Source organism: Phyllostomus discolor, chromosome 4 (genome assembly GCF_004126475.2).
Source record: "Phyllostomus discolor isolate MPI-MPIP mPhyDis1 chromosome 4, mPhyDis1.pri.v3, whole genome shotgun sequence".
Lineage (NCBI taxonomy): Eukaryota > Metazoa > Chordata > Mammalia > Chiroptera > Phyllostomidae > Phyllostomus > Phyllostomus discolor.
In genome coordinates, this window is record NC_040906.2 from 173,460,633 (window position 1) to 173,486,810 (window position 26,178).

The window sequence follows — 26,178 nt, forward strand, 5'->3', positions numbered from 1 at the left end:
TAAAAAAGAATAATATTCACAATTACTTTATTCTTTAAAATTTCTTTTATCTTAGAAAAAGTTTTCATAAATTAAAGTCTTCTATTTATCTCTTGGTTGATCAATTTTACAAAAGAAATTGTAAGGCAATGCCTCTGTATCAAGTCAGGTAGAATTTGAGTTCATTTTTTTCTCTGGAATTCATTTTCCTTTCTATAGTAGAAATGTGCCCTTTGCTTTTAATAACACAGAAAGGACAACATCCATTGCATAGAGGCACACTTTGTGTTTATTGCAAGGTTTCCTAACAATGGCACCATTGACGCTGGACTGCATAATTTTTTGTCGTGGGGGCTGTCCTATGCATTGTGGAGTGTTCAGTAGCATCCCTGGCCATTACCCCCTAAATGCCAGTAGCACTACCTACCCAACCACCCTTAACCTTTTATTGTCATCAACAAATGTCTCCAGATATTGCCAAATTGCCCCTGGTTGAGAATCACTAGGTTATAGAAATAAAGATAAGAAAGTAAGTCAGGAAGGATTCTGGCTTCAAAATGTGAACTAAGACATAAATCAAATTCAATTTAAATTCAAATGCGGAGCACATTTTTTAAAGATTTTATTTATTTATTTTTAGACAGAGGGGAAGAGAGGGAGAAAGAGAGGGAGAGAAACATCAATGTGTGGTTGCCTCTTGTGCACCCCCAACTGAGGACTCGACCTGCAACCCAGGCATGTGCCCTGACTGGGAATAGAACTGGAGACCTTTTGTTCCCAGGCTGGTGCTCGATCCACTGAGCTACACCAGCCAAGGCCAGAGCATATTTTTTGAGATTGCAATCTCTCCTGTATTGAAAGACTACACCTAGATCCTGGGCTGTATTTTGAAGAGAGTTTTTGGCTGAATCACTGAGGTTTCCATAGTTGAGCAGGCACGCATGTTCCTTTACCCAGTTTTTCATCACCCACAGAAGCCAAGTAATAACAATCAGATTAGTTCTTGTTAAGTCCTTTTTAGAGAAAAGAACAGTGTGCTTCACATTCAGCATCAGAGACTAAGCTCAAGATCTAAAAACCCAAGTTAGAGGTAGGGAATTTGATACGCATGACCCTTAGCAAACATGCAAAAATTCAAAAAGTCAGCAGAAGGTAAACTAGAAGCTGAGCAATTGTGGCAGTTTTTACGGCTGCTTCCTGGCACAACATAACTCCAGAGCAGGTACAACAAACATGCGTGTCCTTCAAGCATTCAGGTTCTGCCTTTGTATTATTCTCTCCCTGCAGTTTATAGTATCAACAAGACATCGCCTTCTACCTGACAAGAAAGAGGTGACTTCTTAGCTTAACCCTAAGTAAATAGGTGTGGTCTGGGGAGCAGATGGATCTTTTATTCTTCAAAACTTTCTCAAACTTTTTGTGATCAAAGTTATTTATAGTTATAATGGTAAAATTAGGGAACAACCTAAAAATCCAACACTTAGAAAGTAGTTAATCAAATTGAGCAAATGCTCTTGATGGACTATTAAACATTTAAAGTTATATTTATGGAGACTATAAAATAATGTGGAAAAATATTATAGCAGTGAAAACTGGAGAATATAAAGTTGCATGTGTTTACGACCTGATAAAATAAAGCTAGTCACAGTGTCAAACAGTAGTATATTACAGATAAAGCCAAAATTGCAGGGAAACTTTACAAATACCATGGAAAAGTAGGGACAGAGAAACATAGTGTACATTGCAATTTCAAGGCTTGATCAGAGCAGAGAGGGTCCGCGGCCACCTTCAGAGGGCTGGAGCGGGCTCACTGCTGTGCTGGGTAACAAAGCGATGAGCTGTCACCGCTGCACACGAGAGGTGTGGATCTTGCAGGCATTTTGTTTCAAGTGACTGAGTACGAATTTACCTTTTTAGCAACACAGGAATTAAAAAATGTTCAATAAGGATTTCTCTATGTTGTTTCAAAGACTAGGCAGAGAAAAGAAACTGGGAAAATGTTTGATTTTGGATTTTTCCCCCTCCTTGTCATTTTTCCAAATTTCTTTTAGTTGAGCATTACTTTGCTATTTGAAAATTCTAAAAATTAAAAAGATAATTGTATTACTAGGCAAGAGAAATAAATAATAAAGTCGGTTGAAAATCAGAATATTGACAGAAAAGAAATCTCTTATCACTCGTTATCTCTGATAGTGGAAGAAAAGAAACCAGAGAAAAAGCAATCAGAAAGGAAAAGCAGAAAAGTCTTTTGGGAAAAGCAGACAGAAATCCGTACTCTGGAAATAGAATAAATTGATTAGTAGATCAAAGAAACTTTTGGCTTCAAGATGAAAACTGTAGCAAAAAGAGGTAAGGGTTGAAGAGGAGGTCAGAGGAGCTTTTATGTATTAGAAAGGATTCCTTTAGAGCAAGCTCCTGTGGTCGGCCAGCATGGGGGATCTCAGGTTTTCTACTTGGGAGAACAGAGCTTCTCTATATTATCTTTTGCTTAAAACACTTTTAAATCCTGTAGCAGGGATGACCGAGGCAAGCCAGAAAGCCACAACAAAGGAGTGCCCAGGACAAGGGGAGTTCTCCCTCTCCAGTCAGATTTCACAACCAGCTAGTCCCTCTGAAGAAATGAGAGGCATTTTCTTTTTTTTATTAAAAATAGATGAAGATAATAGACCCATTTTGATGTTTAATTTTCATCTGAGTCAACAATGCTTTTGATTAGCAAAATATTTTCCAAATACAATATTTGGAAATCAAGTGGATCAAGAGATGGATACATTGAACACACTATCTGTAGCTCTAAATATCTCTCCATTGTACCCCATTGTTTCACCTAGCAATAAAATGTTACTGAAACAATATTAAACCGAAACCTGCCAATTTTCCCATACTAGTTAATGTGAGAAGCAAACACCTGCCTGTTGTAGTCCTGCAAAAATGGTTTTAATATAGGGTCACAGAAAACTCAAAGGTTTTATAACCCCCTATAAAACAGCTCTTTGTCTTTTCCCACTAATTCCCTCATGTCACATTTAACAAAACAAGGAAACTGCAGATAATAGAGGTGTTTGCAGATTAGCCTTCCAAGCCATAAATAACATAAGGTTTTGCTCACCTACAAATATTAAAGCAGCTTATCAATGTTTAAGCCCCTTCCTCTTTGTAATGGTCGCTAACATTTTAACCCAGGCAAATTGAAAATTTTTCTTTCCTGTCTTCTTACATTGACAGAGTACACATTCATGAGATTCTATCATCAGATTTCATGGTATAAAGAGTGAGACATCACCTAAACACTCGCTTGCTTCCTGAGAGGCCCTGTTTTGGAAGATGCATCTGCTTTATGCATTCCTTGTTTTGCTCTCTTTTAGCGATGGCTTCGACCCCAACTGTCCTGCAAGATGCAGCTGTGACTCTGAGCCCTCGGTGCAATGCTACAGGCTGACAGAGGCGCCATCAGGCATCCCCTCCACCACCAAGAAGCTGTACATCAGCCACAGCAAAATTCAACATCTTCAGGTAACTGCCCCCTTTATACTCAAATTGGTGCAATTTATTTTGTGTGGCAGGGTAAAGGGTGAGTGTGGGATTGTTCACTTAATTTAAATAATCAGAACTTAAAAGTTAAAATGCAAAACTTAAAGGTTAAAACTTAAAACAAACAAATGAATAAAAACATATCAAGTTTGGGTAGTTGCACTAGTTACTAGCTTGCTTGCTGAGATGGGTATATGCCTCTGGATATTTCTGGAGAAGCAGCCAAAAAATTTTTTTAAACCCAGAATCTATAATTAATGATATTTTATTTTAGTTTTTATTCAAAAATTTTTCTAATCATGTTGTTGTCCAGTAAAAGTAAAGAAATGACTCTTAACAAAAAGAGTTTGGGAGCATATGGCCATTTTATATCCCCAGGATTAAGAATAAGTCCTTTTGGAGGAAAATGTAGTTTTGTTTATGCTATAGAGTCTTATGATACTAAGAGCACCATAAGACTATCAAGATGAACCTAGCATATGAGAATTATTCATACGAACCTTACATCCCACCAATCAGGAGCATCTTCGAGAAAACCTGTACCCATTTTTATTTTGCCATGTTGCTGCAATTCTCATTCTATGTGCTTTTAATTATGACTTCTACTTGGATGCTTACCTATTCAGAGGGCAATGAAAAGAGTTCCAGAGATTTGTCTGACCTTTACAATACAAAGTCGTTTTTATTTTTGGCCCTTAGTGTTTGAAAGGGGTCAAGAGACTAGGATTCTCTCCCTCAATTGGCTCCCTCCCTAGAGAGACAACTATCTCACCAAATAGTTAAAAATCTCTGGGCCTCACTTGTTACTTTGTGAAGTGAGCATGCTTGATGAGGTAGGTGATCCCAGGTCCTGTCTAGATGGAAAATTCTATGGCTCTCTGATTTTGCCATTACTGCTCACTGTTTCTCCCCCATCGACGCAAATCCTAAGATAAGGAAAGGCCTCTCTGTGAACCAGGAACAGGATCAGCAGGTGAACATACTTTCTCTTCAGATAGACCCCCCTCCTTTCATTTCTTAAGAAATGTTAATATAGGCGCACATAAACACAGAGGGTTTAAAACCTGTGTGGTATTTACATCAAGCCTTACTAAGCGCAACTGCCCAGTCATCATCTGTTTACTCTCCTCTTCTAATCCAGTAGTGCCTAATGCCAGAGAGCAGTCTGACCTGGTCAGCTCTCGGAGTCCAAGCTACACACCTGGTTAAAGGGCAAGATGCTTAAATATTTGTTCTGAGGACTTGAGATGCAGAGAGTTAAAGGGTCAACTAGGCCTGGTAATGACCTCTCCACTGCTGCTTTGAAGCCAACAATATGAAATTATACCTCTCCTCAAATTCAGTTTTTGAATCAATCCATTTGTCACTGGCTTCAGTTCATTGGACAGCAGTATTGCCACTTCACTGACTTTAGCCCAATTAACAGTTTCTTGGAAGGGCAGCTCCCAGGAGAAACATTGGTAAAACAGAGTTGTTTTGTGAAGGAAATAAAAGGCTCTGAGCAATAATATTTCTCTTTATTCTGTCGAAAACACTTAGGTTTTAAATGACCATATTTCACTTGTATTTGGCGAATACAATGTATATTCAGTTTGTTTGGTTTGAATCACACAATAGGATACCTATATTCAAAGAAAAAATACCTTAAAATGGATCTTCAGATTAACTGCAATAAAAATTATATATACACATATAAATGCATGCACATATATCACACATGTATATGCATGTGTATGCAAACATATGTGTATATATATTACAATTTAAAATATTTCTATTACTAGTTTATATAATTCAATCATGTTTGAGACTGGGAATAAAAGATGAAAAAGTCAAGTTCCTGCCCTCGAGGAAAGAGAGATTTTATTTATCCACTTATCTGTAACAATCCCTACTTCTTTGAAGGTGCATGCCAGCAGGCTGGAAACCTCTTGATTCTTCTGTTTGTCCTGCACTGTGCTCCTGGCCCCTTCCTCCTGGCTCTAGTCTTCCTCGCCATCCTCAACCCTGCACTCCTTGGGTGACTTCAGTGTCCAATATCCTACTTTCATCCTTCCTTGAACTCATAAAAAATATCTGTCTGCATTTCTACTTGACCATAGCCATCTGTCTTAGTTATGTTACAATCCTGTTTAACACTGAAACTTTACTCAGTGATCTTGAATTCCCATACCCACTCTCTGGCCCTTATCTCCTTTACATTAAGCTGTCATACTCTGCACTTATCTTCCCACCTCATGGAGAATCCTAACACTAGACCTACCCATGTTCTCTCAGATAATCAGTTTACTATATTTCTTGTCTTTTTAAAATACTCCTTTCCTTTTTGCATTCCATAATGAATTATTTCAATACCGAACCAGCAAAGCCTCAGTCTTAGATTAGGATGACCATTTTCCTTTGTTTCTCCCATACCTGAACATCTGAGTGCTGCTGGAGGGGATCATATAATCTCTCTGCACATATTTGTGTGTGTGTGTCTGTGTGTGCGTGCGTGTGTGTGTATTCAAAGTCTCTAACTTCATCTGGGTGTTCAATGACATCCATCTATTCTTTCAATTCCTTGTCAGTTTCTCCCTATATTCCCTCAACACCTTACAAACCTTCAGTATGGTTTTGGATTCCCTTCTCAATCCCTGCCCCCCTCATTCTCACCAAATTGCTGGCCTCTCATTTTATTGACAAATCACAACAAAATGAAGTCCAATTGTCTTGATCTCCCTCAGTTCCTGCCAACTGTGCACTAACTTGTTACCATCCAATTCTGCAAGCTCTTTCCTCCAGAGAGATGTCCCTCCCTGTCAGGCTCCTCCCTCTCCTGCCCTTGAGTCCATCTTTCCCACCTCTCCCAAAGCTGGTGGGCTTCATCACTCTCCCCACTCCCATATCTTCAGTTGCTCTTTCTTTACTACCTCCCTGTCCTAGCCTATAAATATGCTCCTTCCATTACAATAAGAATAAAAATAAAAATCTTTTTGTTCCATGTCTCCTCTTGCAACTATCTTTATTTGCAAAACTCTGTGCAAGGGCAGTCTGTACTTATGTCCCCACTTCTTCATCTTCTACTTTTCCTTCAATTCACCTCTGTTTGGCTTCTGCCTATCCCACATTACTAAAGCTGTTCTCTCTCAGACATTGGCTCATTCCTACTTCTCAAAATTCTCACTTTCTTGACTTCCACAACTCTACACTTTTAAGTCACTGTTATTTCTCCCTGATACTTCTTTTCTACCATTTTTATAGGTTTTTTTCCTCCACTGTCTTTTAGTTTGTGGCTTTTCCAGGGAACGTCAATCCTCAGCCATCCCTTTTCTTACTATGCACACCCTCCTTAAGTGACTTCACTTTGTGTGTGTGGTCATGGCTCCCATAGCTGAGTTTCTGTCATAACTGTCCTCCACGTTTGAGACTTGTCTAGCTACTGACTAGACCTCTGCTTAAAATAATGGCCTCCAGGTTTGTTCATGTTGTAGAATATGTCAGAATTTCTTTCCTTTAAAGGCTGAATAATATGTCCTTATGTATAACCAATATTGTATACACCACATTTTGTTTATCCATTCATCAGCTGATGGACATTTGGGTTCTTTCCTGTTTTCAGCTACTATATAATGCTGCTATGAACATGCATGTCCATGTTTGTGTGTGGACATATGTTTTCATTCCTCTTGGGTATATACCTAGCAATGAAATTTCTGGGTAATATCATTCGGTAAGTCTATGTTTAACATTTTAAGAAACTGCGTCATTTGGCATTCCTACAGTGATGTAGAACGGTTTCAATTTCTCCCCATCTTTGCGGACGTTTGTTGCCTTTCGTTACCTTTCTTTTTTGTTTGTTTTTTAGATCATAGCGCCCCTAGTGAGTGTCTGGTGGCATCTCATCATGTTTTGACCTTTCTATGATTAATGACTAATGATGTTGAGCATCTTTTCATGTGCTTATTGGCCATTTGTAAATTTTTTTAGAGAAATACCTGTATGAATCCTTTGCTCATTTTTAACTGGGTTCTTTGTCTTTTTACTATTGAATTATAAGAGTTCTTTATATATGCTAAATGCAAATCTTCTATCAAATATATTATTTGTGAAAAATTTCACCCATTCTACGGGTTGTGGTTTCATTTTCTTGATGATGTCCTTTGAAGCACAAAAGATTCCAACTTTGATTAAGTCTGGTTTATCTATTTTTTTTCTTGTTTACTTTTACTTTTGGTGTCGTATCTTCAACAGCTTTCACCACACCCAAGGTCATGAAAATTTATGCCCATATTTTCTTCTAAGAGTTTTATATTTTTAGCTTTTACATTTAGAGGACAAATGCGAATACCTTTTTGATGGTGGTCAATTAAAATGATTGCCTTTTACATCTTTTGTGGAAGACATTGCTTAAAATTCCTCCTAGGTAAGAAATACATAAACAGGGTTTATTACTGAGTGAGAGAATTACAGAAAATCAATATGCTCTTCCCATACTTTCTAGAATTTTTAAATAGTCTACAGAGAACAAGTGTTGCTTTGATGATCAAAAAACGAATTCCAGCATTGTTTCGAGAATTTCTGGCTGGCTTGGGTCACACATGACTGAGGCAGACCCTGCGGAGGTATGTCAGTTCTGTGTGTACATTCGACCTATAAGAAGCCCAAGAGAGGCATGTGTCCCTCTAATGCTTGGAGCAAAGCCAGCCCAGAATTTAAACCAGAGACAAAGCCTTTTACAGGGAAGCCAGCAGGAGGTGCCCTTCTGCTCCACTTCATTTCACTTGCTTTGCTTATTTTTTTAAGACTTTGCATACTTTATTGTAACTTTTCTCTCCATGGGCATTGAGCTGACTAAACTATAAAACTGGGATGCCAGGAATTATACTTAGCAAAGATTCCTGTGCCCGATTGTTAACACCAAGCCACACAGGCCTTGCTTTCTAAGCAACATTGGAAAAACTACCTGCCACACCAAGGGTAGCTCTAGGGCAAAAGCACCTCTTTCCATATTTCTTGAGCACAGTCCTGCTTAGGCCAGGAAAATGGGAAAACAGGTCTGGCAGAGTTACTTTTTCCCTCTTGCCAGCTCTGCAAACCCAACTGAAAAGGTGAAAATCAGTGGGCATCTTCCTCACTGATTGCACCTCCAGAACTATATATTCTTGAGCTAAATGCATGTTTATAGCAATAAGGTTAAAAATATATTTGCTTGGGGTAAGATAAATCTGGCTTGAAAGCTCAACTTTTCCACTTGCTAGCTAGACGTACCTGAACAGGTTATTTCACCACCTTGAGCTTTCCTTTCCCTATCTGAGAAGAGAATGATCATGCTTACACAGAGGGCTTTGTAAAGATAAACAGAGGAAATACTTAAATAATGGTAGCCATTTAATTCATAGTCAAGAGTAATCTAGGTTGACTCTGACAAAAAGAAAAAGGGTCTTTATGCTTACTAAAAGAAAACAACTACCCTGTTGGATTCAGTTCAGAACGTGGACTGTATTTGCTAGTTACACCCCACCATGTACCTACAAGGAGAAATAAGACAAACTGACAAACTGAAGCTGTGACACCACGCTTCGTCTGCTCCCCAGTAAACTGCCCATTCAGATCCACACCATCACTGAGACTCACTGCACTGCCAGGAGTCTTTCAGGGTCTGTGATCACTAAAACAGAAGTGGAAGTATTAGTAACATCAAGTTCTTCTTTTGGGAGATCAATAGTCCAAAAAGTGAAAATCTGTGTCTAGAGTCATTTCTGATTTTATATGAAAGAAAAGCTTCAAAAAGAGTCCTTCAGAATGGAAAGTAGATTAAAGACTACTGAGTTTGGGAAAGGTCACTTATTTTTTTTTTTTGCCTGAAATTATTCTTCTCTCTCTCTCTCTCTCATAAAATAAACTTTATCTCTTTTTAAATTTATTTTTATTGTATTTCCCCATAACCATTTATCCCCCTTATAGCCCCCCCACCCCTGCAAGCACCATAGTGTTGTCCACACATGAGTCCTTTTCTCTTTTTTGCTCAAACCCTCCACTTCCTAACAGCCTCCCACCCCAGCCCAGAGCTGTCATCCTGCTCTCCATCTATGAGTCTATCTCAGTTTTGTTTGTTAGTTCAGTTTGTTCATTAGATTCCACATAGGAGTGAAATCATATGGTATTTGTCTTTCTCTGACTGGGTTATTTCATTTAGCATAGTGTCCTCCAGGCCCATTCATACTGTCACAAAGGGTAAAATTTTCTTCCATTTTTATAGCCAAGTAGTTTTCCATTATGTAAATGTCCCATAGTTGTTTATTTACTCATCCACTGATGAACACTTGGGCTGCTTCCATATATTGGCGATTGTAAATAACTGTAAAGAACATAGGGGTGCTTATATTCTTTTGAATTAGTATTTTGCGTTCCTGGTACAGCCTCTGTGGAAAGCCGTAAAGAGATACCTCAAAAAATTAAAAATAAAATTGCCTTATGATCCAGTTATTTCACTCCTGGGATTTATCTGAATTCTTCATCTTTTAAATGGAAGATTTGGACTAAATAATCTCTATGATCTCTGCTTCTCTAAAACTCTATGGCTTGTGTTCAGATCTTGAGTCTTTTCTGAAAATAGGTATAGACCAAATGCAACAGAAAATGCATTAGAAAATGGTGAGCTGAAGGAGAAATTTCTTCAGAGTCCCATAGAGCTTGTTGATATTCAGCTCTTTCAGGGACATTTAGTTTCCTCATTTAAAAGCCAGTGTTGATAATAGCAAACTTGCAGGGTTATTAGAATTAATAGTAACATTAAAAAAGCACTTCAGACTTGCAGATATTTAACAAATATAAGAGCAAATTTCCTATTACTATTGGGATTAGGACTACTCAATACAACCAGTTAAACTGTAAAAAAAAAATGTTAGCAGGAATATATAACCAAAGGCAGCTGCCAAAACTATTAAGATTAAAAACATCTGTTCATGGAAATTTCAATATGAGATTCTTCTAATAGAATATCATGTGAAGAGATGCTTAAACATAATTCACATCACACGTCCTCCCAGAATTTAAGTACCTATAATAAATCTGGGATGCAAAGTGAACCTACTCTGAAGCTATTAATTGTGCATTGGTATTAAAAAAGGACTCAACTACATAATGAAATCAAACCTTTAGACACTGTATGTAAGTAAGACATGTAAAAATTTCATTGGAAGTTCCATCTTAATTGAATTCTAAAGCAGGTTGAACATTTTGTGAAATTCATCAAGCTGAAGAAATCTGAAACAATTCTTCTTTCTACCTAAACCTGACCTTATTCCAAGAACCAAATACTGAGGATTCCATAATTCCTACAGAAAACACACATGTCAAGCTAGGAAGTTGGTGGACACGTAGAGAGATAGAAGTACTTGAATTTGCAAATTGTGGACAAAATATATCAGATTTTGTACTTCCTAAAATAGGACAGGAGTAGTGTTAGTCTTGGGATATACACATGAGTGTATTTCTTGCTCTACAGAGATGGGGACACATGTGTCCTGTTTGTTTCTTTTTTTTTTTTTTTAAAGATTTTATTTATTTATTTTTAGAGAGGGAAGGGAGGGAGGGAGAGAGAGAGAGAGAGAGAGAGAGAGAGAGAGAGAGAGAGAGAGAGAGACATCAATGTGCGGTTGCTGGGGGTTATGGCCTGCAACCCAGGAATGTACCCTGGCTGGGAATCGAACCTGGGACACTCTGTTTGTTTCTTCATGGATCGTATTTGTTGGTGGAGTGCAAGCTGGGTAGAAGAGGAGCAGAGAGCAGGAAGCTGGTTTCCAAAATATAACACAATTGAAAATATTTATCTGACAGGCCCATCCCCTTGATGATAGTATTTAGGACATTCAAAACTCTTACTTTTAATACTTTAAAAAAATCAAAGGTAATTCATAATTTAAAAAATCCAAACAATGCAAGATGTAAATAGATAGTGAAAATCCTGGGTAACCTTACACCCTAGAGTTAATAGTTTGGTGAAAGGTGGTTCTTATTTTTGGCAAATATGATGCAACAAAGAACATCGTAACCCATAAATCATTATGTAATGCGTAAGGACTTCTGCCTTGAAGTAAACTTGCTGGGTCAGAGAACATATGGCAAAAGTTGGCCAATTCTGCATGCCTAACAACAGTGTGTGAAAGTGCATAAAATACTTCTGATCTCTTGCAGTATTGGCCATCATAAACAAAAATAGTCAGGACCTGAGTTTCCATCCTTTTCCAAGAGATAATTTAAAATAGGTCCTGAAAGGAAATTTGAAGTATCAGAATTAAATGCTAATACATATTTTTTTCTTACAATAATTTTAGTTTATTGTTTTTGCCCCCCCCACTCCTGCTGTCTTTTTGTCTGTTTGTTTGTTTGTTTATTTGTTTGTTTTTGTAGCTATCTAACTTCACCAAGAAGTTGGCTCTAGAAGATTTTATTCTTCTGGCCAGTGGAACAGAATCGGTAGAAAATGATACTTTCAAAACTCTGAGTACCTTGAAGACCTTGGAACTCTGGAAGAATAAGCTCAGACGAGTCCCCAGGGCTCTCCCAGCCAGTCTTGAAGTGTTAAAACTAAATGATAATTCAATCTATGTCCTACACGGATCTGATTTTGAAGGACTGGAGAAATTAAAAACCCTTGAACTTAAAAACAACCTGATCTCTTCTCTCTCTCCCAGCATGCTCTCCTCCCTTGGCAGTCTGCAGAGTTTGATGTTGGATGGCAATAATATCGAGTCTGTAGCTGGACCACTGGCACTGCCCCATCTGAAACATATGAGTATGGAGAATAACAAACTACATCTTATACCAGCTAGCTTCTTCACTTCTCTTCAGTCTTTGCAGTTTCTCAGTTTCAGTGGTAACTTTCTGACTAAAATTCCCATTAATCTGCCCAGATCCTTGCTCTCTTTAAAGATGGAGAGAAACCAGCTCAAAGTGGTAAGGTTTCGAGATATGAAACACTTGGAGAACCTATCGCATCTTTACCTGTCAGAAAACTCACTCTCTTCCATCGAAGGGGCACAGCTCCTTGCCAATTTAACCACTCTTGAATTGTCCCAAAACCAGCTTCAAATGTTGCCCCTCAGACTACCAGCAAGGCTACAAAAGCTTGATATTAGTAATAATCTGATCCAGAGAGTTACGGTGCGAGACTTCCAGGACCTCCGAGACTTGAAACATTTGTTCCTGGACAACAACTTTGTCAGCTCGTTTGAAGCTGGAGCCCTGCAGAGGTGTTCCCAGCTCTCCAACCTGGCGCTGGAGCAGAACCTGCTTCTGTCTATACCTCTAAGGTAAGGGAGCATTACCCTTTATGATTCTATCATAAAAGTTCTGGAAAGCCTGTGGCAATTAGCACCACATACAGGCAAGAACTCTAGTTAGAACAAACATAACTGGTCTGACCAAGGCTATCCAAGGGTTTAGGGGGAGAAGTTTTAAACAAGGGTTTGGAATCTCCAGACCACAAGCTGAATACTGCACTGTTATTTTGCCTGTGTGTCTCTCTGTGAGTGTTTGAGCTCGTTTATGTTTTCCTTCCACTCTGGTTCTGGTTGTGTCCTCAATCTCTCTTCTCTCCCTCTCTCTCTCCCCCCATCACACATGTGCACACACACACACACCCTCATACTCTGACACCTAATTTTGGTTTCCAAATATTTCTCCCTGTGTACCCAGCCCACCGCACATGTTTCCCCAAACCAGTCATAATTTATAATTAATGTACGTTTATATTAATGACTGTATTTATTTGTTTTATTCCATGTTCTACATTTTAGAGTAGATAACTAAAAAACAGTAGAAGAATGCAGCACTATTATTTCCTATGAAATGATATGATGATGTTTATCATATGTGCTTACCAGTGGATTCTTTTTCTTTTTAGCACTTTATAGAAAAAAAAGCTTCTTGCCCTTTTATTATTATCAAATTTCTCATAATATACCACCTTCTGGCCTCTATAAAATACTATGGCATTCCATTTACCCACTTTCATTGTTACTTACAATAAAATTTTGCTCACTAATGACAAAAGGAAAAATTATCTGTTATGTGCAAATGTTATTTTTTTCTAGTTAAAAAATGGATTTTCTTATTATACACTATGGTAACCACACCCAAAACAAAACCTCAAAAAGTGATTTTCCAACTGAAATCCATCCATACTTTAAAATGTATATTGATGTTCAGACCTCACTTCAAACCAATTAAATTAGACACTCAGGGTTGGGGCCCAGACATCAGTGTTTCTAAACAGTTCTGCAGATGAATTTAATGTGCAGCCAGGGTTGAGAACTCACAGGCAAGGACAATGGGGCAAGTAACCTGAGATGGGAATGTACTTCTCCTGAGGCTTAAATTAAGCAACATAACTGTCTGCTCTGTCACCAAACTTGGCCAGCTGTGAGAGCAAGCTCTTATAGAGAGTGATCTTTAAATTCTCCATCACCACCCCACCCTCATTCTTTGCCTTTTCTTTGAATTAAAAAATGCGAATGACTCAGAAACGTTTCTCTGTGGTTTTCCTCCCAAGAAGAATTAAAACCACAATAAGATCTCTTCCTTATATTTAAATTTAAATTTTTTTTATTAATAATCTTTAAACAATGCGCTGTTTTTTATTTGCACACTTCTTATTTATACACAGCTACACTTTAAAATTCAGTTTTCTATAAATAACCGTAAACACATGCAACCTACTTCTATCACAAACTATTTCCACACATCCCTTCTTCTGCCTACCATCTTCCTTCTGTATTTCACAAGAATAATGGTTTATGGTTTTAGGTACACATAGATTAAAGTATCTACCCCATTCAAATATGCTAATTACCAATATGCTAATTGATAGAAAAATCATACCTGACATTTAATAACTGCTGGCTAAGATCAGCAGTAAATTTATATATATACTTATTGTTTCTTACAACAATCCTGTGAAGGAAGGAACATTGTTTTACTTTTATAAATTATTGATTCATGTCCCTTTTCATCTAAAATAGTGGGAACTTAGTGTTTTTTCTTATCAATTTATCTATATGATTCCATTTGATAAGAAAAATATTGAAGGGTTTTATGAGTAGGAACCAGAAAAACACTAGAGAGTTATAAAATAAGACTTATGAGGAAGGGTTAAAGACCTATGGAAAAAACTGAGGTTTGCACTTAAAGTTACTTTTTAAAAATATTTTTTTCTAGCTTCAGAAGGGACCAAACTATAGAAAAGGTGGGTGTTGCTCAGAGTTTCTTTGCAGATTCGGAAAATGGTCATGACCTTCCCTCCCATTCTGTTTTTGTGCTTTTGCAGGCTCCCCAGGACGTTAGCCAGGCTGGACCTCAAAGGCAATGCCATCCAGGATATCGCTGAGAGGGAGCTCAAGGATCTAAAGCAGCTTCAGGTTCTAAACCTTAGGAACAACAAGATCTCTGCCTTAAACTTCAAAGCCTTGGAGGGACTGCCTCGCCTCCGGCACCTGTATCTGGATGGAAATCCATGGAATTGCACCTGCAGTCTCCTAAGAGTGAGGGAGGTCCTGAAGGCCAAGGGCACAGATGTGAGGGGAGGACAATGCGCGGCACCAGCCGAAAGACAAGGGGAGAGCTGGATGTCTTCCAAGAAGATCATGAGGCAGTGTGAGCAACACCTACACCTGACCGAGAGAAGCAAAGAGGCCAAAAAGAAGTCAAAACCTGAAGAGCACTCCAGCATCAGAATCAACATAGATGATGATGATGATGATTATGAAATTGATTAAGTGCAGGCTTACTTTACAGTTTAGAAAAAGGTTTTGTTTCTTGTTTTTAAACAGGCTTCACTTTTAGAGCATTTTTAGGTTCTCAGCAAAATTGAGAGGAAGGTGCAGCGATCTCACAGACATGCCCTGTTCCCACACAGGCGCAACCCCCCTTACCACAGCCCCCGCTGTTTCTGGCACATTTATTGCAGTCATGGCGCCTGCACAGGCACATCATGATCACCTAAAGTCCACAGTTTACATCAGGGTTCACGCTTAGTGTTGTGCATTCTGTGGGTTTTGACAAACACATAATGACAGGTATCCATCACCACGGGATCATGCAGAGTAGTTTCGTTGCCCTAAATATTCTCCACGCTCCAGAAACAGTTTAATGCTCAATGTTATAAGTAGAAATATACTACATGTTTAGACATATGAAAGATTATTTTTTAAAATTTTTTTTTAATCATTGTTCAATTACAGTTTTCTCCTTTTTACTCCCAATATTTTTTGTAAGTCTTTTTTTTTTTAGAATGAAATGAGGGTTAAGATAAGTTAAGGTGGCGGGAGAAAAGTAGAAAGGAACAATGGAAGGAAGATATAAGATACATGTTAAAAGTAACTTCTTTGTGTTTTATGCTGAAACCTAGACAAATAACAACATCAAATAAAATCGCCAGTTGGCTAACTTCCTGCAAATGGAGTAGTTCATTTTATCAAAATAAAAGTGATGATTTTGTATATGAAGCTGGAATAAATGTATAGGTGTGTAGACCTATGCTACAGGCTTTCAGTGGCAAGCGATAAAAACTGACTGTGACTGACTTAAGCAAGAAGCCAGCTTTCTGCTAATTCTTTGCAAAGGCTTCACAAGTCTTCTCAGATCTCTGCTGGGTTGCCTCTGCTCCTCCCTTACTCCAAAGGGAAGAGGTTCATGGATGTCCTGGTTTCAGTTGGGAAAGGTATCTTCAATGCTGATGCTCAGAAAAATCGGCTTACTCTGAAGGAGTCCTTTGTCTTTTCATCAAGTACTGCTCTGGTTTCGAGGCTGTAGCCAAAGATTCTGGTTTCCTCAGTATAAAACGGTGGTGGTGGAGGGAAAGGGAAGGAAGACTGGAAGGGAGTCTGCTGATGTTTAACTCTCATGTCATTTATGTAGGTTGTATAGATTCCACTGGCCCTGAGAAACTCAATTTTCTTTTTCAAAGTCTCTACTTTGCCAGGGGTCATGGCTCATTTACATCACTTATCATTTAGTTAATTAGATAGTTTGCTCTTAGCTAATTTTGTTTAAATAAACACAGACACACCTGAAATAACTTCCATCTTTACAAAGCAAACAGGAACGCAATATTTTTCCATCATATAATTGTCTAGTGAAGGTTAAAAATTAGATTCTTGTCAGGTTATCAGTCTGAAAGCTCAAGGAATGGCAAAAGTGCCCCAAAGCACAGTTTTATGACAATAAGTTTTGTAGAACTGGTGCCTTACTAGTAATAGTAGAGGGCCGTCTTAACATCTTGATTTAGGGACATTGCTGGCACTGTCTCTGAGCCCTAGGACGGCCTCCATTCTAGTCGGTGTCTGTTTCTGACAGGGAAGAGCTGATATGATGGATTTCTCTACCTTTTTCTCTCTAAAGCAAGATATTGTTCTAATATTCTCTACAGGTTTTCACAAAGCACTGTTTCTAGGAATGCAGTGAAAAGGACTGGGTTTAGTAGCCATTATTCAACTTCCAAACAGTCTCTGACAATCGCCCTTAGAGTATTCTTATCCCAATCTATCTTGGTTTCCAAAAAATACTTGGTATATAGTCACTCCTTCTCACCTGCTCTCTCCCCACAACACAACCCCTCAACTCTCCTGCCCAGTGTCGGGTCATGTTTTTCATGCTTGTGGTGATCACTTCTGCTTTAGGGTTCATCATCTGCTTTTTAAAAAAGAACCACAAATGCACTGAAAATAAAACTGTCTGAATACACACACACACACACACACACACACACACAGAGATGTCCATATATTAAAGGAAAAGTAGCTCCTGGTAATTATTCACTTGAAAATGTAATACAATTCCAAGGTGGGGTTCATGTGGTGAAGACTCTGTACCCAGACTATTGACCCCAACAGACCACTTCCCCCAAATGTTGAACAAACTCATTAGTCATGTTTGTAGACAACTGTTTCCAAATGGTCATCAGCGTTTTCCCTCAGTCTTTACAGTTTTGTCAGTCTGATAGGTAAAAACACAGTCTCTCGTTGTTTGATTTTCACTTTCCTGACTACTAGTGAGGTTGAGCATGTTTTTTATATATTTGCAATCCTTTGCGTTTCCTCTTCTGTTTTCGACCTATTCATATCCTTTGCTCATTTTTTAAAATTCAGTTCTTTGTCTTTTCTAAACATCAATTTATAGGATTTCTTTGTATAGGAGGGATTATTGTTATTTTGTCAGCTGTATTACTAATCTTTTCTCCCAGACCTTCCTTTTCCTTTTAGCTTGGTTTATGATGGTTTTGCCTTACAGAAAATGTTAACCTCTAAAGAGATAATCAGTCAATCTTTCATATATAAAACATACATTATGCACATATAGTGTGTTTATGTACACTAAGATATATTTTAGTGTATATATTATGTATGTATTTATATATGTATATATAAGATATATCTATCTCTGAATATATAAATATACACCTTAGTAACCTATGTTTCATTTTACTTAGTATTCTATATTACTTAGAAGTTACCTATGTAACTCACATCAATTAGTTAATTAACTTGATTTAATATTATCTCCAATTGCTAAAGTTAAATAAGAATCTTGGAAATTCTACTGAAAATGACATTACAGATTATAATTAATATTTACATGAAAAGGTCATCAGAATTTATAGAGTTTTAAATTGTTGAATGTATAATTTTACCTTTTTCTAATTTCAAACATTATGTGGGCTCTGACTGGTGTGGCTCAGTGGTTTGAGCACTGGCCTGTGAACCAAAGGGTTACCAGTTCAATTCCCAGTCAGGGCACATGCCTGGGTTGCAGACCGGGTCCCTGGTTGGTTGGGGATGTGTGAGAGGCAACCACATGTTGATGTTTCTCTCCTTCTCTTTCTCTCTCCCTTCCTCTCTCTCTAAAAATAAATAAATACATTAAAAAAAACATGTGGGAGTAAACTTAATCTTATCGATAACTCAGACAAGAAGTTCAGGAAGTTCAGATTAACTAGTCTCTGTATGAGAAGACAAAACCAGGGAGTGAATTTACAGATTTATTAAAAACCCAAGCTGTCAAACAAAATTATTCACTCGAGGATTTTGGATTCTTATATAAAAATGCTTATGACCTAAAAGTTTCTGTAAGTAAGTGATTTGCTTTTCCTCAAAAAGCCAGTACACGGTTTAGTTTCTTTACTTTCTGCAAATTCCAGAAATATTAGACATATAAGTCTATATATGTACTTTTATGCCTCTATAAAACCATCAGAATAAAGCTTCTTTTAGTTAGGAGATCTTGCTGTCAAAGTCCAATGTTGGCCAACTTTTTATGTAAATGACCAGGCAGTATATATTTTAGACTTTGTGAGCCTTGTGATGTCTGTTGTAACTACTCAGCTCTACTATAGACAATTCGTGAATGAATGGATGTAGCTCTGCTCAAATAAAAGCTCAAAGAAAAACTGCTGGAAGACTTCTGTTTTACGATCCAGCCTGTAAGGAGCTTGGAAGTTGTCCATCCATCGTAACAACAAGTAATACTTTGGACATACTAAAAAATGGACAACTCTTCCTGCATTTATTACAGAAGTAAGGTCATAACTGCTGCCCCTACAGTGGAGAGGCAGACAGGACATAAAATACAGAGAATTACAACTCGGGGGGCAGAAACCGCCATGGGAACCAGTGCTGTGGAAGGAGACCCTGAGCTGTGATGTAATGCATGAACTGCTGGAGGCTCTGAGTGCGCAAGTCTGAGAATTAAAAAATCTGGGGGTCCCAGACACAGCAAGACTCACCCACTTTGTGAGTTTTGCCTCAAGCGAATATTGGAGAAAATCCCCTCATGCTTCTGGCAACAGGAGAAGGAAAGGGGCTGTCAGGAAATGCAACAGAGTACTCTGTTTTTCCCAAGAAGGCCTGCCATCGAAAGGAATTATTTTACCAGATCCAAAACTACTGCGGTTTTATCAGAGTTCAACTGGCCTAGGGGAAGGAAAACACCCAACTCCAGCCCACTCTATAATCTCGTCCTATAAAAGGGGGTGAATTGAGTAAGTAAAAAGCCCTTGTTAAGTTCACAGGTCAGAAGCAAACATCACTAAAAAACTGAGACTTTATCATAAGAATACTTCCCAGCAATGAACAAGCAAAATTTGAAATTAAATTTAATTTCACCATTACATTTAATTCCATGGACCCTCAGGCTTGCAGGAAGTACACTCATACATAGGTGACATGGTCAATAACAAGAATTGTTGGGAGTAAGAAACTACTATGAGAAGGAGGGAAAGAGATTCCAAATGGGGGAACTTGAGAAGTTTATGGGGACAGAGAGAGGTTTCAAACAGGACAGGAAAGAGTGAGTAGGAGGTAAGGTTGAGGAAGGCTCTAATTGTCAGGTTTGGATTTCAATGAACTCCTGAAAACAGTGGAACTTCCTTAAAGATAAAGATGTGGTGAAAAGAATGATTTAGGAGTATTGGTGTGAAGGACAGAAACTAATGTTTTATTTTCTGTTCAATAAGTTAAATGAGAAACATTGATCATTTGCCTCCATTACATGCCCTAACCCAGGAATCAGACCCACAACATATGTTTGTGTCCTGACCAGGAATCAAATCCACAGTCTTTTTGGTATACAGGATGACACTCCAACCGACTGAACCACCTGACCAGGGCTGGGGGTGGCTTTTTTAAAGCAAGGTCCTTTACATTCCAGTAGGAGAAGAAAAAAGTATAGCTAAGTAGTTTAATTCTTCACACTTCTTTGTTCTGATAATTCCTGTTATTGAATTGCTGTGATTCAGAAATATCCATTGTCTTATTCTAGAAAGAAAGAAAGAAACAAAGAAACAAAGAAAGAAAGAAAAAAGAAAACTTGTTTAACACTATGCTGTACACCTGAAACTGATACAAAACAATATTGAATGTAAACAGTAACTGAAAAATAACACTTTAAAAAGACAGACAGAGCCACCCTGCTCTCCGAGGTCTTATATTGTACCCCAGCGAGAGAAGATTAAGCAAGCAGACTTTAGAGTCAGTCTGTGTCTTTTCCCCTCCACTGTGCTCTGGTCAGCCTTGGCCCAGGGCTCTGACATCCCAGGGATGCAGGCAAGGAGCATGTATGATGACAAGAATGTGGCCTCTGAACTCATGGGTTTTGACCAATACAGACGATTAAAAAAAAGGTTGATAATGGAAATAAAGAAATCAAGCTCATCAAGTATTGACTGACAACAGAAAGGATTTTTAAAGAACATTTTCAGTGAATGGATTTAGAGTACTTTATGTTCTACTATAAAATAAGTTTCACTTAATTTTTAAGGGATAAGAGCTAATTTAATCGTATGAGCTAAGAGACTTGGTTTACCTATTTTAGTTTTTATTGACTGACTGATTGATTAACTGATTCATTCATTCATTTGTTGGGTGAAAACTGGATGCCTATTCAGTCCAAACACTGTTCCATGCCTGAAGGTGCATCAATGAACAAAGGAGACAAAAATCCCTATGATCATGAAACTTACACTTTATGGCATTTTGACAAATATTATAAATAATTAAATATGTTGCACATTAGATCATAACTGCAATAAGGAAAGTGAGATAAAATATTACAAGTAAATGGTGGACAAAGGGGAGGAGTTTTAAATAGGGTGGCTAAAAATAACCACCCTATTTATACTCAGTCACTTTTGAATATACTCTTGAAGAGTTTTTGCTCTGCCAGCTGATTCTTTTACTTTCATCTGCTGGCAATATTACTTGATTATAATAATTTCTGCCAGCAATTCTTTTATCCTTTAGAAATTGGAGTCGTTTTCTCAGATATTTCTTGACCTCAGAAATCTAGTATGGAAGGAGACTTGGCTACTTTTTTTTCATGATTATAATTCAAGAAATGACTGTAACTGGGATGGTACAAAAATTGGGGTTTGGGGGCCTTTGGTGGTACACCTGCCTAGAAGGGTGCTACACCTGCCTAGGTCTCACTGCAAGTGTGCCGAGGTCCGAGGTGCCTGCATATGCACTAGTGTCTTCAGTGATAGGGCCCATTCATACTGCCCAGCTGTGTTGCTGCCATGCTGGGAACCCTGCTGTAAGGCGGTATTTTCAAGACAAGGTCTGTGGACCCTCTCTGAGTGAGTCATTGGGGATGCTTGTGAGAAATACAGATTCAACACAATTATTGATCAGACCCAGTGAGGGTATGGGACCTGAACAACTGTATTGCTATTACAATGATACATTTGTACCCTAAAGTGTGGCCCTAACACAGATATCCTTGCCTTACATCAAATTTTTCATCTTCTATGTTCCTTTTCATGAGTGAGGACAATCTGGGTGAATCTTAATATTACTTAGGATAGGCCTGAGTGATCCTGAATATGGCATTGACTTCTGTGTGAGAATTAGGTAAAAGAAAAAGGAAATGTATTTTGTAGCTCTTTTTATTGTTATTTTCACAGTGGTAAATCTGCACAAGGAGGCTTATGAAATGGCTTTTGGGTACAGATTTCTCACATTTGGTCACAAAAGATCTGTCCAGTGTACTGCTGGCCTTCCCAACCCATTTCTCACTGTTCTGTAGCCCTTTTGCTGCATCCACAATTAGGGTAATAGATGTCCCCTCCTCCCAAAGTGTCCTCTTCTCCTTTCCCTGGCAAATCCTTATCTACCTGTCAAAAGGCCAACACACTAAGACACATCATAATTAAATTACCCAGGATAAAAGATAAGGAGAGAATCTTAAAAGCATCAAGAAAAAAGGAGACAGTTACTTACGAAGGAGTTCCCATAAGACTATCAACTGATTTCTCAAAAGAGACCTTGCAGTCGAGAAGGGGCTAGAAAGAAGTATTCAAAGTCAAGAAAGGCAAGGATCTACAACCTAGATTACTCTATCCAGCAAAGCTATCATTTAGAATGGAAGGGCATATAAAGTGCTTCCCAGACAAGGTCAGGTTAAAGGAATTCATCATCACCAAACCCTTATTATATAAAATGTTAAAGGGACTTATCTAAGAAAAAGAAGATGATCAAAACTATAAACAGTAAAATGACAACAAACTCACAACTATCAATAACCGAACCTAAAAAAACAAAAACAAACTAAGCAAACAACTAGAACAGGAACAGAATCAAAGAAATGGAGATCACAGGGAGGGTTATCAATGGGGAGGGGAAGAGGGGAGAGCAGAAGAAAAGGTACAGGGAATAAGAAGCATAAATGGTAGGTACAAAATAGACAGGGGGAGGTTGAGAATAGTATAGGAAATGGAGAAGCCAAAGAACTTACATGTAGGACTCATGGACATGAAATAAGGGTGGGGGGAATGCTAGAGGGAAGGGGGTCCAAATATAAATGTGATTTCAGCTTGACTTACTGAACCATGCAGACTTGTGGACCTGGCTTCCCTAACTTGGTAACTCATGTAAAGGAGCATTCTACAGCCAATCCTCCCCTTCGTGTGGTTCATGTGGAGCACGGGTCACGTCTCACAGTTATCTCAGCACTTCGGAATGTGCTCTCACCCTTACCCTTTCTGCCAAAGGGCTGGCTACTTGTCAGGACTGTTGTGCACAGTGGTTGAAAATTACTGACCTTAGCTTCTGGACGAGTGCTAGGGAATGTTAGAGTCTTTATTTAAGAAGAGAAAAAGAAAAATCCTGAGGAGCTGGGTTACCCCATACAACCACGGTGAGAAAGGAGGCGATACCTGAGCTGGGCCTTACAAAAACGGGTAGACTTTGTATTAACATAAACAGTACTGTGTTCCCTGCTCTCACGCTCTCCTCTCCCTCCGCCCCATGATGTGTGTGCATTTGTGTCTGTGTGTACTTCCCCATAGCAGCATTCCCATGAAATTATCTTAAACAACAGCATTAAGTAGGAGTGTCAGGAACAGTAAATATAGTAGGTAAGTTTATGTAATGAAAAATTGAGAAATGAAGTAGGATAAAGGTCTGGGAAACTGCTCTCATTATCTATTGTTTTGTAATCTACCCTGAATCACAAAACTTAAAACAACATTCCATGTCTTGCCTCGGTTTAGTTGGGCAATTCTTTGTTGGTGTCAGTCCCCCTCACTAGGTTGCTGTCGGACCGTGGCTGGGACAAAGGTTTCTCGTTATGTACATGGTGCCTTATTTGTGATGGCTGGAATAGACAAGGGCAACTGGGTCCTGTATCTTCACATGGTTTTTCCACACTCCTGGTTTGGGATTCCTCATTTCATGGTCTCCTTAGGATAGAGTACAACTAGAGTACAGGTAGCTCGTTTTCCCCCAAATGTGTTCCTAGAGAACTAGCCCAGGCCAAAGCTGCAAGGCTTCTTATGACTTAACTTTAGAGATTATGCAATGTTACTTTTGCTGTATTCTCTTGGTCAGTGAAGATACAGGTCAGCCAGAAGGGAAGAAAATGGAGAAACAGACTCTACCTCTCTGTGAGAAAGTGGCTTGTGCACACGTGGTGTGGGTTGAAGGGGCTTGGTGTTAACATCCTTGGAGACCAGCTCCTATGCATCCTTGCATTTTTTCCCCAGCCCTATATCCCTTTACCCCAAACTTGTATTAAAATAAGTATGCATTCTAATTGTAGCTGGATCTAGATTTTATTTCATTCTTAGACTAAGAAAACCTATTGGTTTTTACCTTGATTTGACTCTGCCAGCAAACTGACCTTTTATTTTCTCTTAGATATAGTATTTCTTTTTTTTAAGATTTTATTTATTTATTTTTAGAGAGGGAAGAGAGGGAGACAGAGAGAGAGAGAAACATCAATGTACGGTTGCTGGGGGTTATAGCCTGCAACCCAGGCATGTACCCTGGCTGGGAATCGAACCTACGACACTTTGGTTCGCAGCCCGTGCTCAATCCACTGCGCTACACCAGCCAGGGTGATATACTATTTCTTTATGATAATCATTTCCAACACTACTTTTTCATATGTTAGAAATTGGCATTGTTTCCTCAGGAATTTCTTGTGCTCAGAATTTTAGTGGGAAGATTTGGCTATTTTGTCTACATGATTATAACTTAAGAAATAACCATAATTGGGGTGGTACAAAAACTGGAGTTTGGGCGGGGGCTGGTACTATAAACATTATGTTTGCTATAATTAACCTGTTTCTGAGGCTGTGGAATTCTTCCTGCATTTTGTGTCCTAGTAGAATTTCAGAGGTGGGGATAGGAGGAGTTTAGATATGTTTAAGAAGTTCATAGTTTTTATTCCAAACCAGTACCGTTTTAAAAGTGCTATCTTTAGTCCTTTTTTGAAAATTACAAAATAAGTTATTTAGAAAAGACAGAATTTCATTAACTGTGGATTGAATCTATATACATAACAGAATCTGCAGTGTAGTTTTCTTGTTATTCCAGAATTATGGCTGAAAACAAAAGGCATGGAACCTACCTCCTTGTAGTTTCAGAGAAGCACTCAGTAATGGGAGCAACTACCTGGCACCTGCATTCCTAGTTTATTGAACGATGCTAAAGAAGAAAAGTGGGCCTCTTCTCTCCCTGCCTTCTTTTAGGAGGACGAACACCCTTGAGTAAGGATTCCTGTCAACCTACCACTGGCTACTCTAGGAGACACAAAATCAAACAATTGGGGAGCATTGCCAGGATATGCCTGTGGTGGGAACTGTCTGTTGGAGATAGGGCCAGAATCCCTTTGCTTAAATTTACAAATTCAAAAATGTACAAAAGTTACAGCCTGTGTTTGCCTGCGCACCTGAGAGTTGGCCATGCAGAGATGAGATTGTTGGCTCTAATCTTGTGAGAATTGGCAAACTTTGGGACAGAGAGGTGAACACATCAGGGTAATGTGGCAGGGTGTCAGTAATGGAGTGTGGGTGGGGTCCTGTGGACCATATAGGCCTGGAGGAGCATTCTGTAGTCCAGATTGGCTGGACATTAGGCTGTGTGAAGGGGATGTTGAGGCTGGACAGGTAGTGTATATCAAATAGTAGTGGTGACTGAGGTTAGAGGTGCTGCTAGTCAGTAATGGCTTGCTGACTAAATGAATAAAAGAATGAAGTGATCAGATTGCCAAGGGTGGATCCTTCTCTTATGTACTAAGCAATGGACCGCCAGTAAGGATCCTATTTAGAAGGGAATGACATGGGCTGAATTATGTCTCAGGAACATTATTAAGGATTCTTATTTCCACTCTTAGAAGAATTAACTTAGCCAGAAGGTTTGACCAAAGAACAGTAGCAGGACCTAAGGGCCACACTTCTGCCTCTGCACACACTTCAATTAAGGGACCCTGGTTGATCCCAGCATCAACACTTACTGAGGGATATTTTCTACCCCTAGGTTCTTCAGGCATTTGTAATTCCCAATTCCCTGGACGACTTTAACTGCTTGGAAACCGTTTCTGGCGGGACCATGAGAGGAAACAGACAGTATAAGACCTCCACAACCCAAGGGATATTGCGTCGTTGCAATCACCCATTCCTACCTTGACGACCCGCACCTTTCTGGGTCTCTCGCCTAAGTGTCAGTGGCAAACGCTTCTAAACCTCCACACCACCAGGGGGCGAACGGGGTCACTGACCCATCTAGCTCCTAGGCGCGCTCTCTCTTTCGCAGCGCGGGGCTAGGCCACATCTTCGAAGACAGAAGCCACGTCAGAGTTCTTCGCCGACCAATCAGAACTGTCTATGTACTAGCGGGGGTGGGGCTGCCG

General features: G+C 38.8%; 1 protein-coding gene across 1 annotated transcript; it reads left to right on the plus strand.

Moving 5' to 3' along the window:
* The first annotated feature begins 3,303 nt into the window (after window positions 1–3,303).
* LOC114495690 (nephrocan) lies at window positions 3,304–15,710 on the plus strand. The gene is made up of 3 exons (XM_028511068.2): window positions 3,304–3,492; window positions 11,905–12,806; window positions 14,822–15,710. The coding sequence occupies exons 1-3, from the start codon at window positions 3,304–3,306 to the stop codon at window positions 15,267–15,269; spliced, it is 1,539 nt and encodes a 512-aa protein (XP_028366869.1). The 3' UTR covers window positions 15,270–15,710.
* Window positions 15,711–26,178: the final 10,468 nt, after the last annotated feature.

Excerpts from the sequence above, each read along its gene's own strand:
- LOC114495690 (XM_028511068.2), top strand. The coding sequence starts at position 3,304 with ATGCATCTGCTTTATGCATTCCTTGTTTTGCTCTCTTTTAGCGATGGC. Across the intron at positions 3,493-11,904 it reads GCAAAATTCAACATCTTCAG|CTATCTAACTTCACCAAGAA; the intron begins GTAACTGCCCCC and ends TTGTTTTTGTAG. Across the intron at positions 12,807-14,821 it reads CTTCTGTCTATACCTCTAAG|GCTCCCCAGGACGTTAGCCA; the intron begins GTAAGGGAGCAT and ends GTGCTTTTGCAG.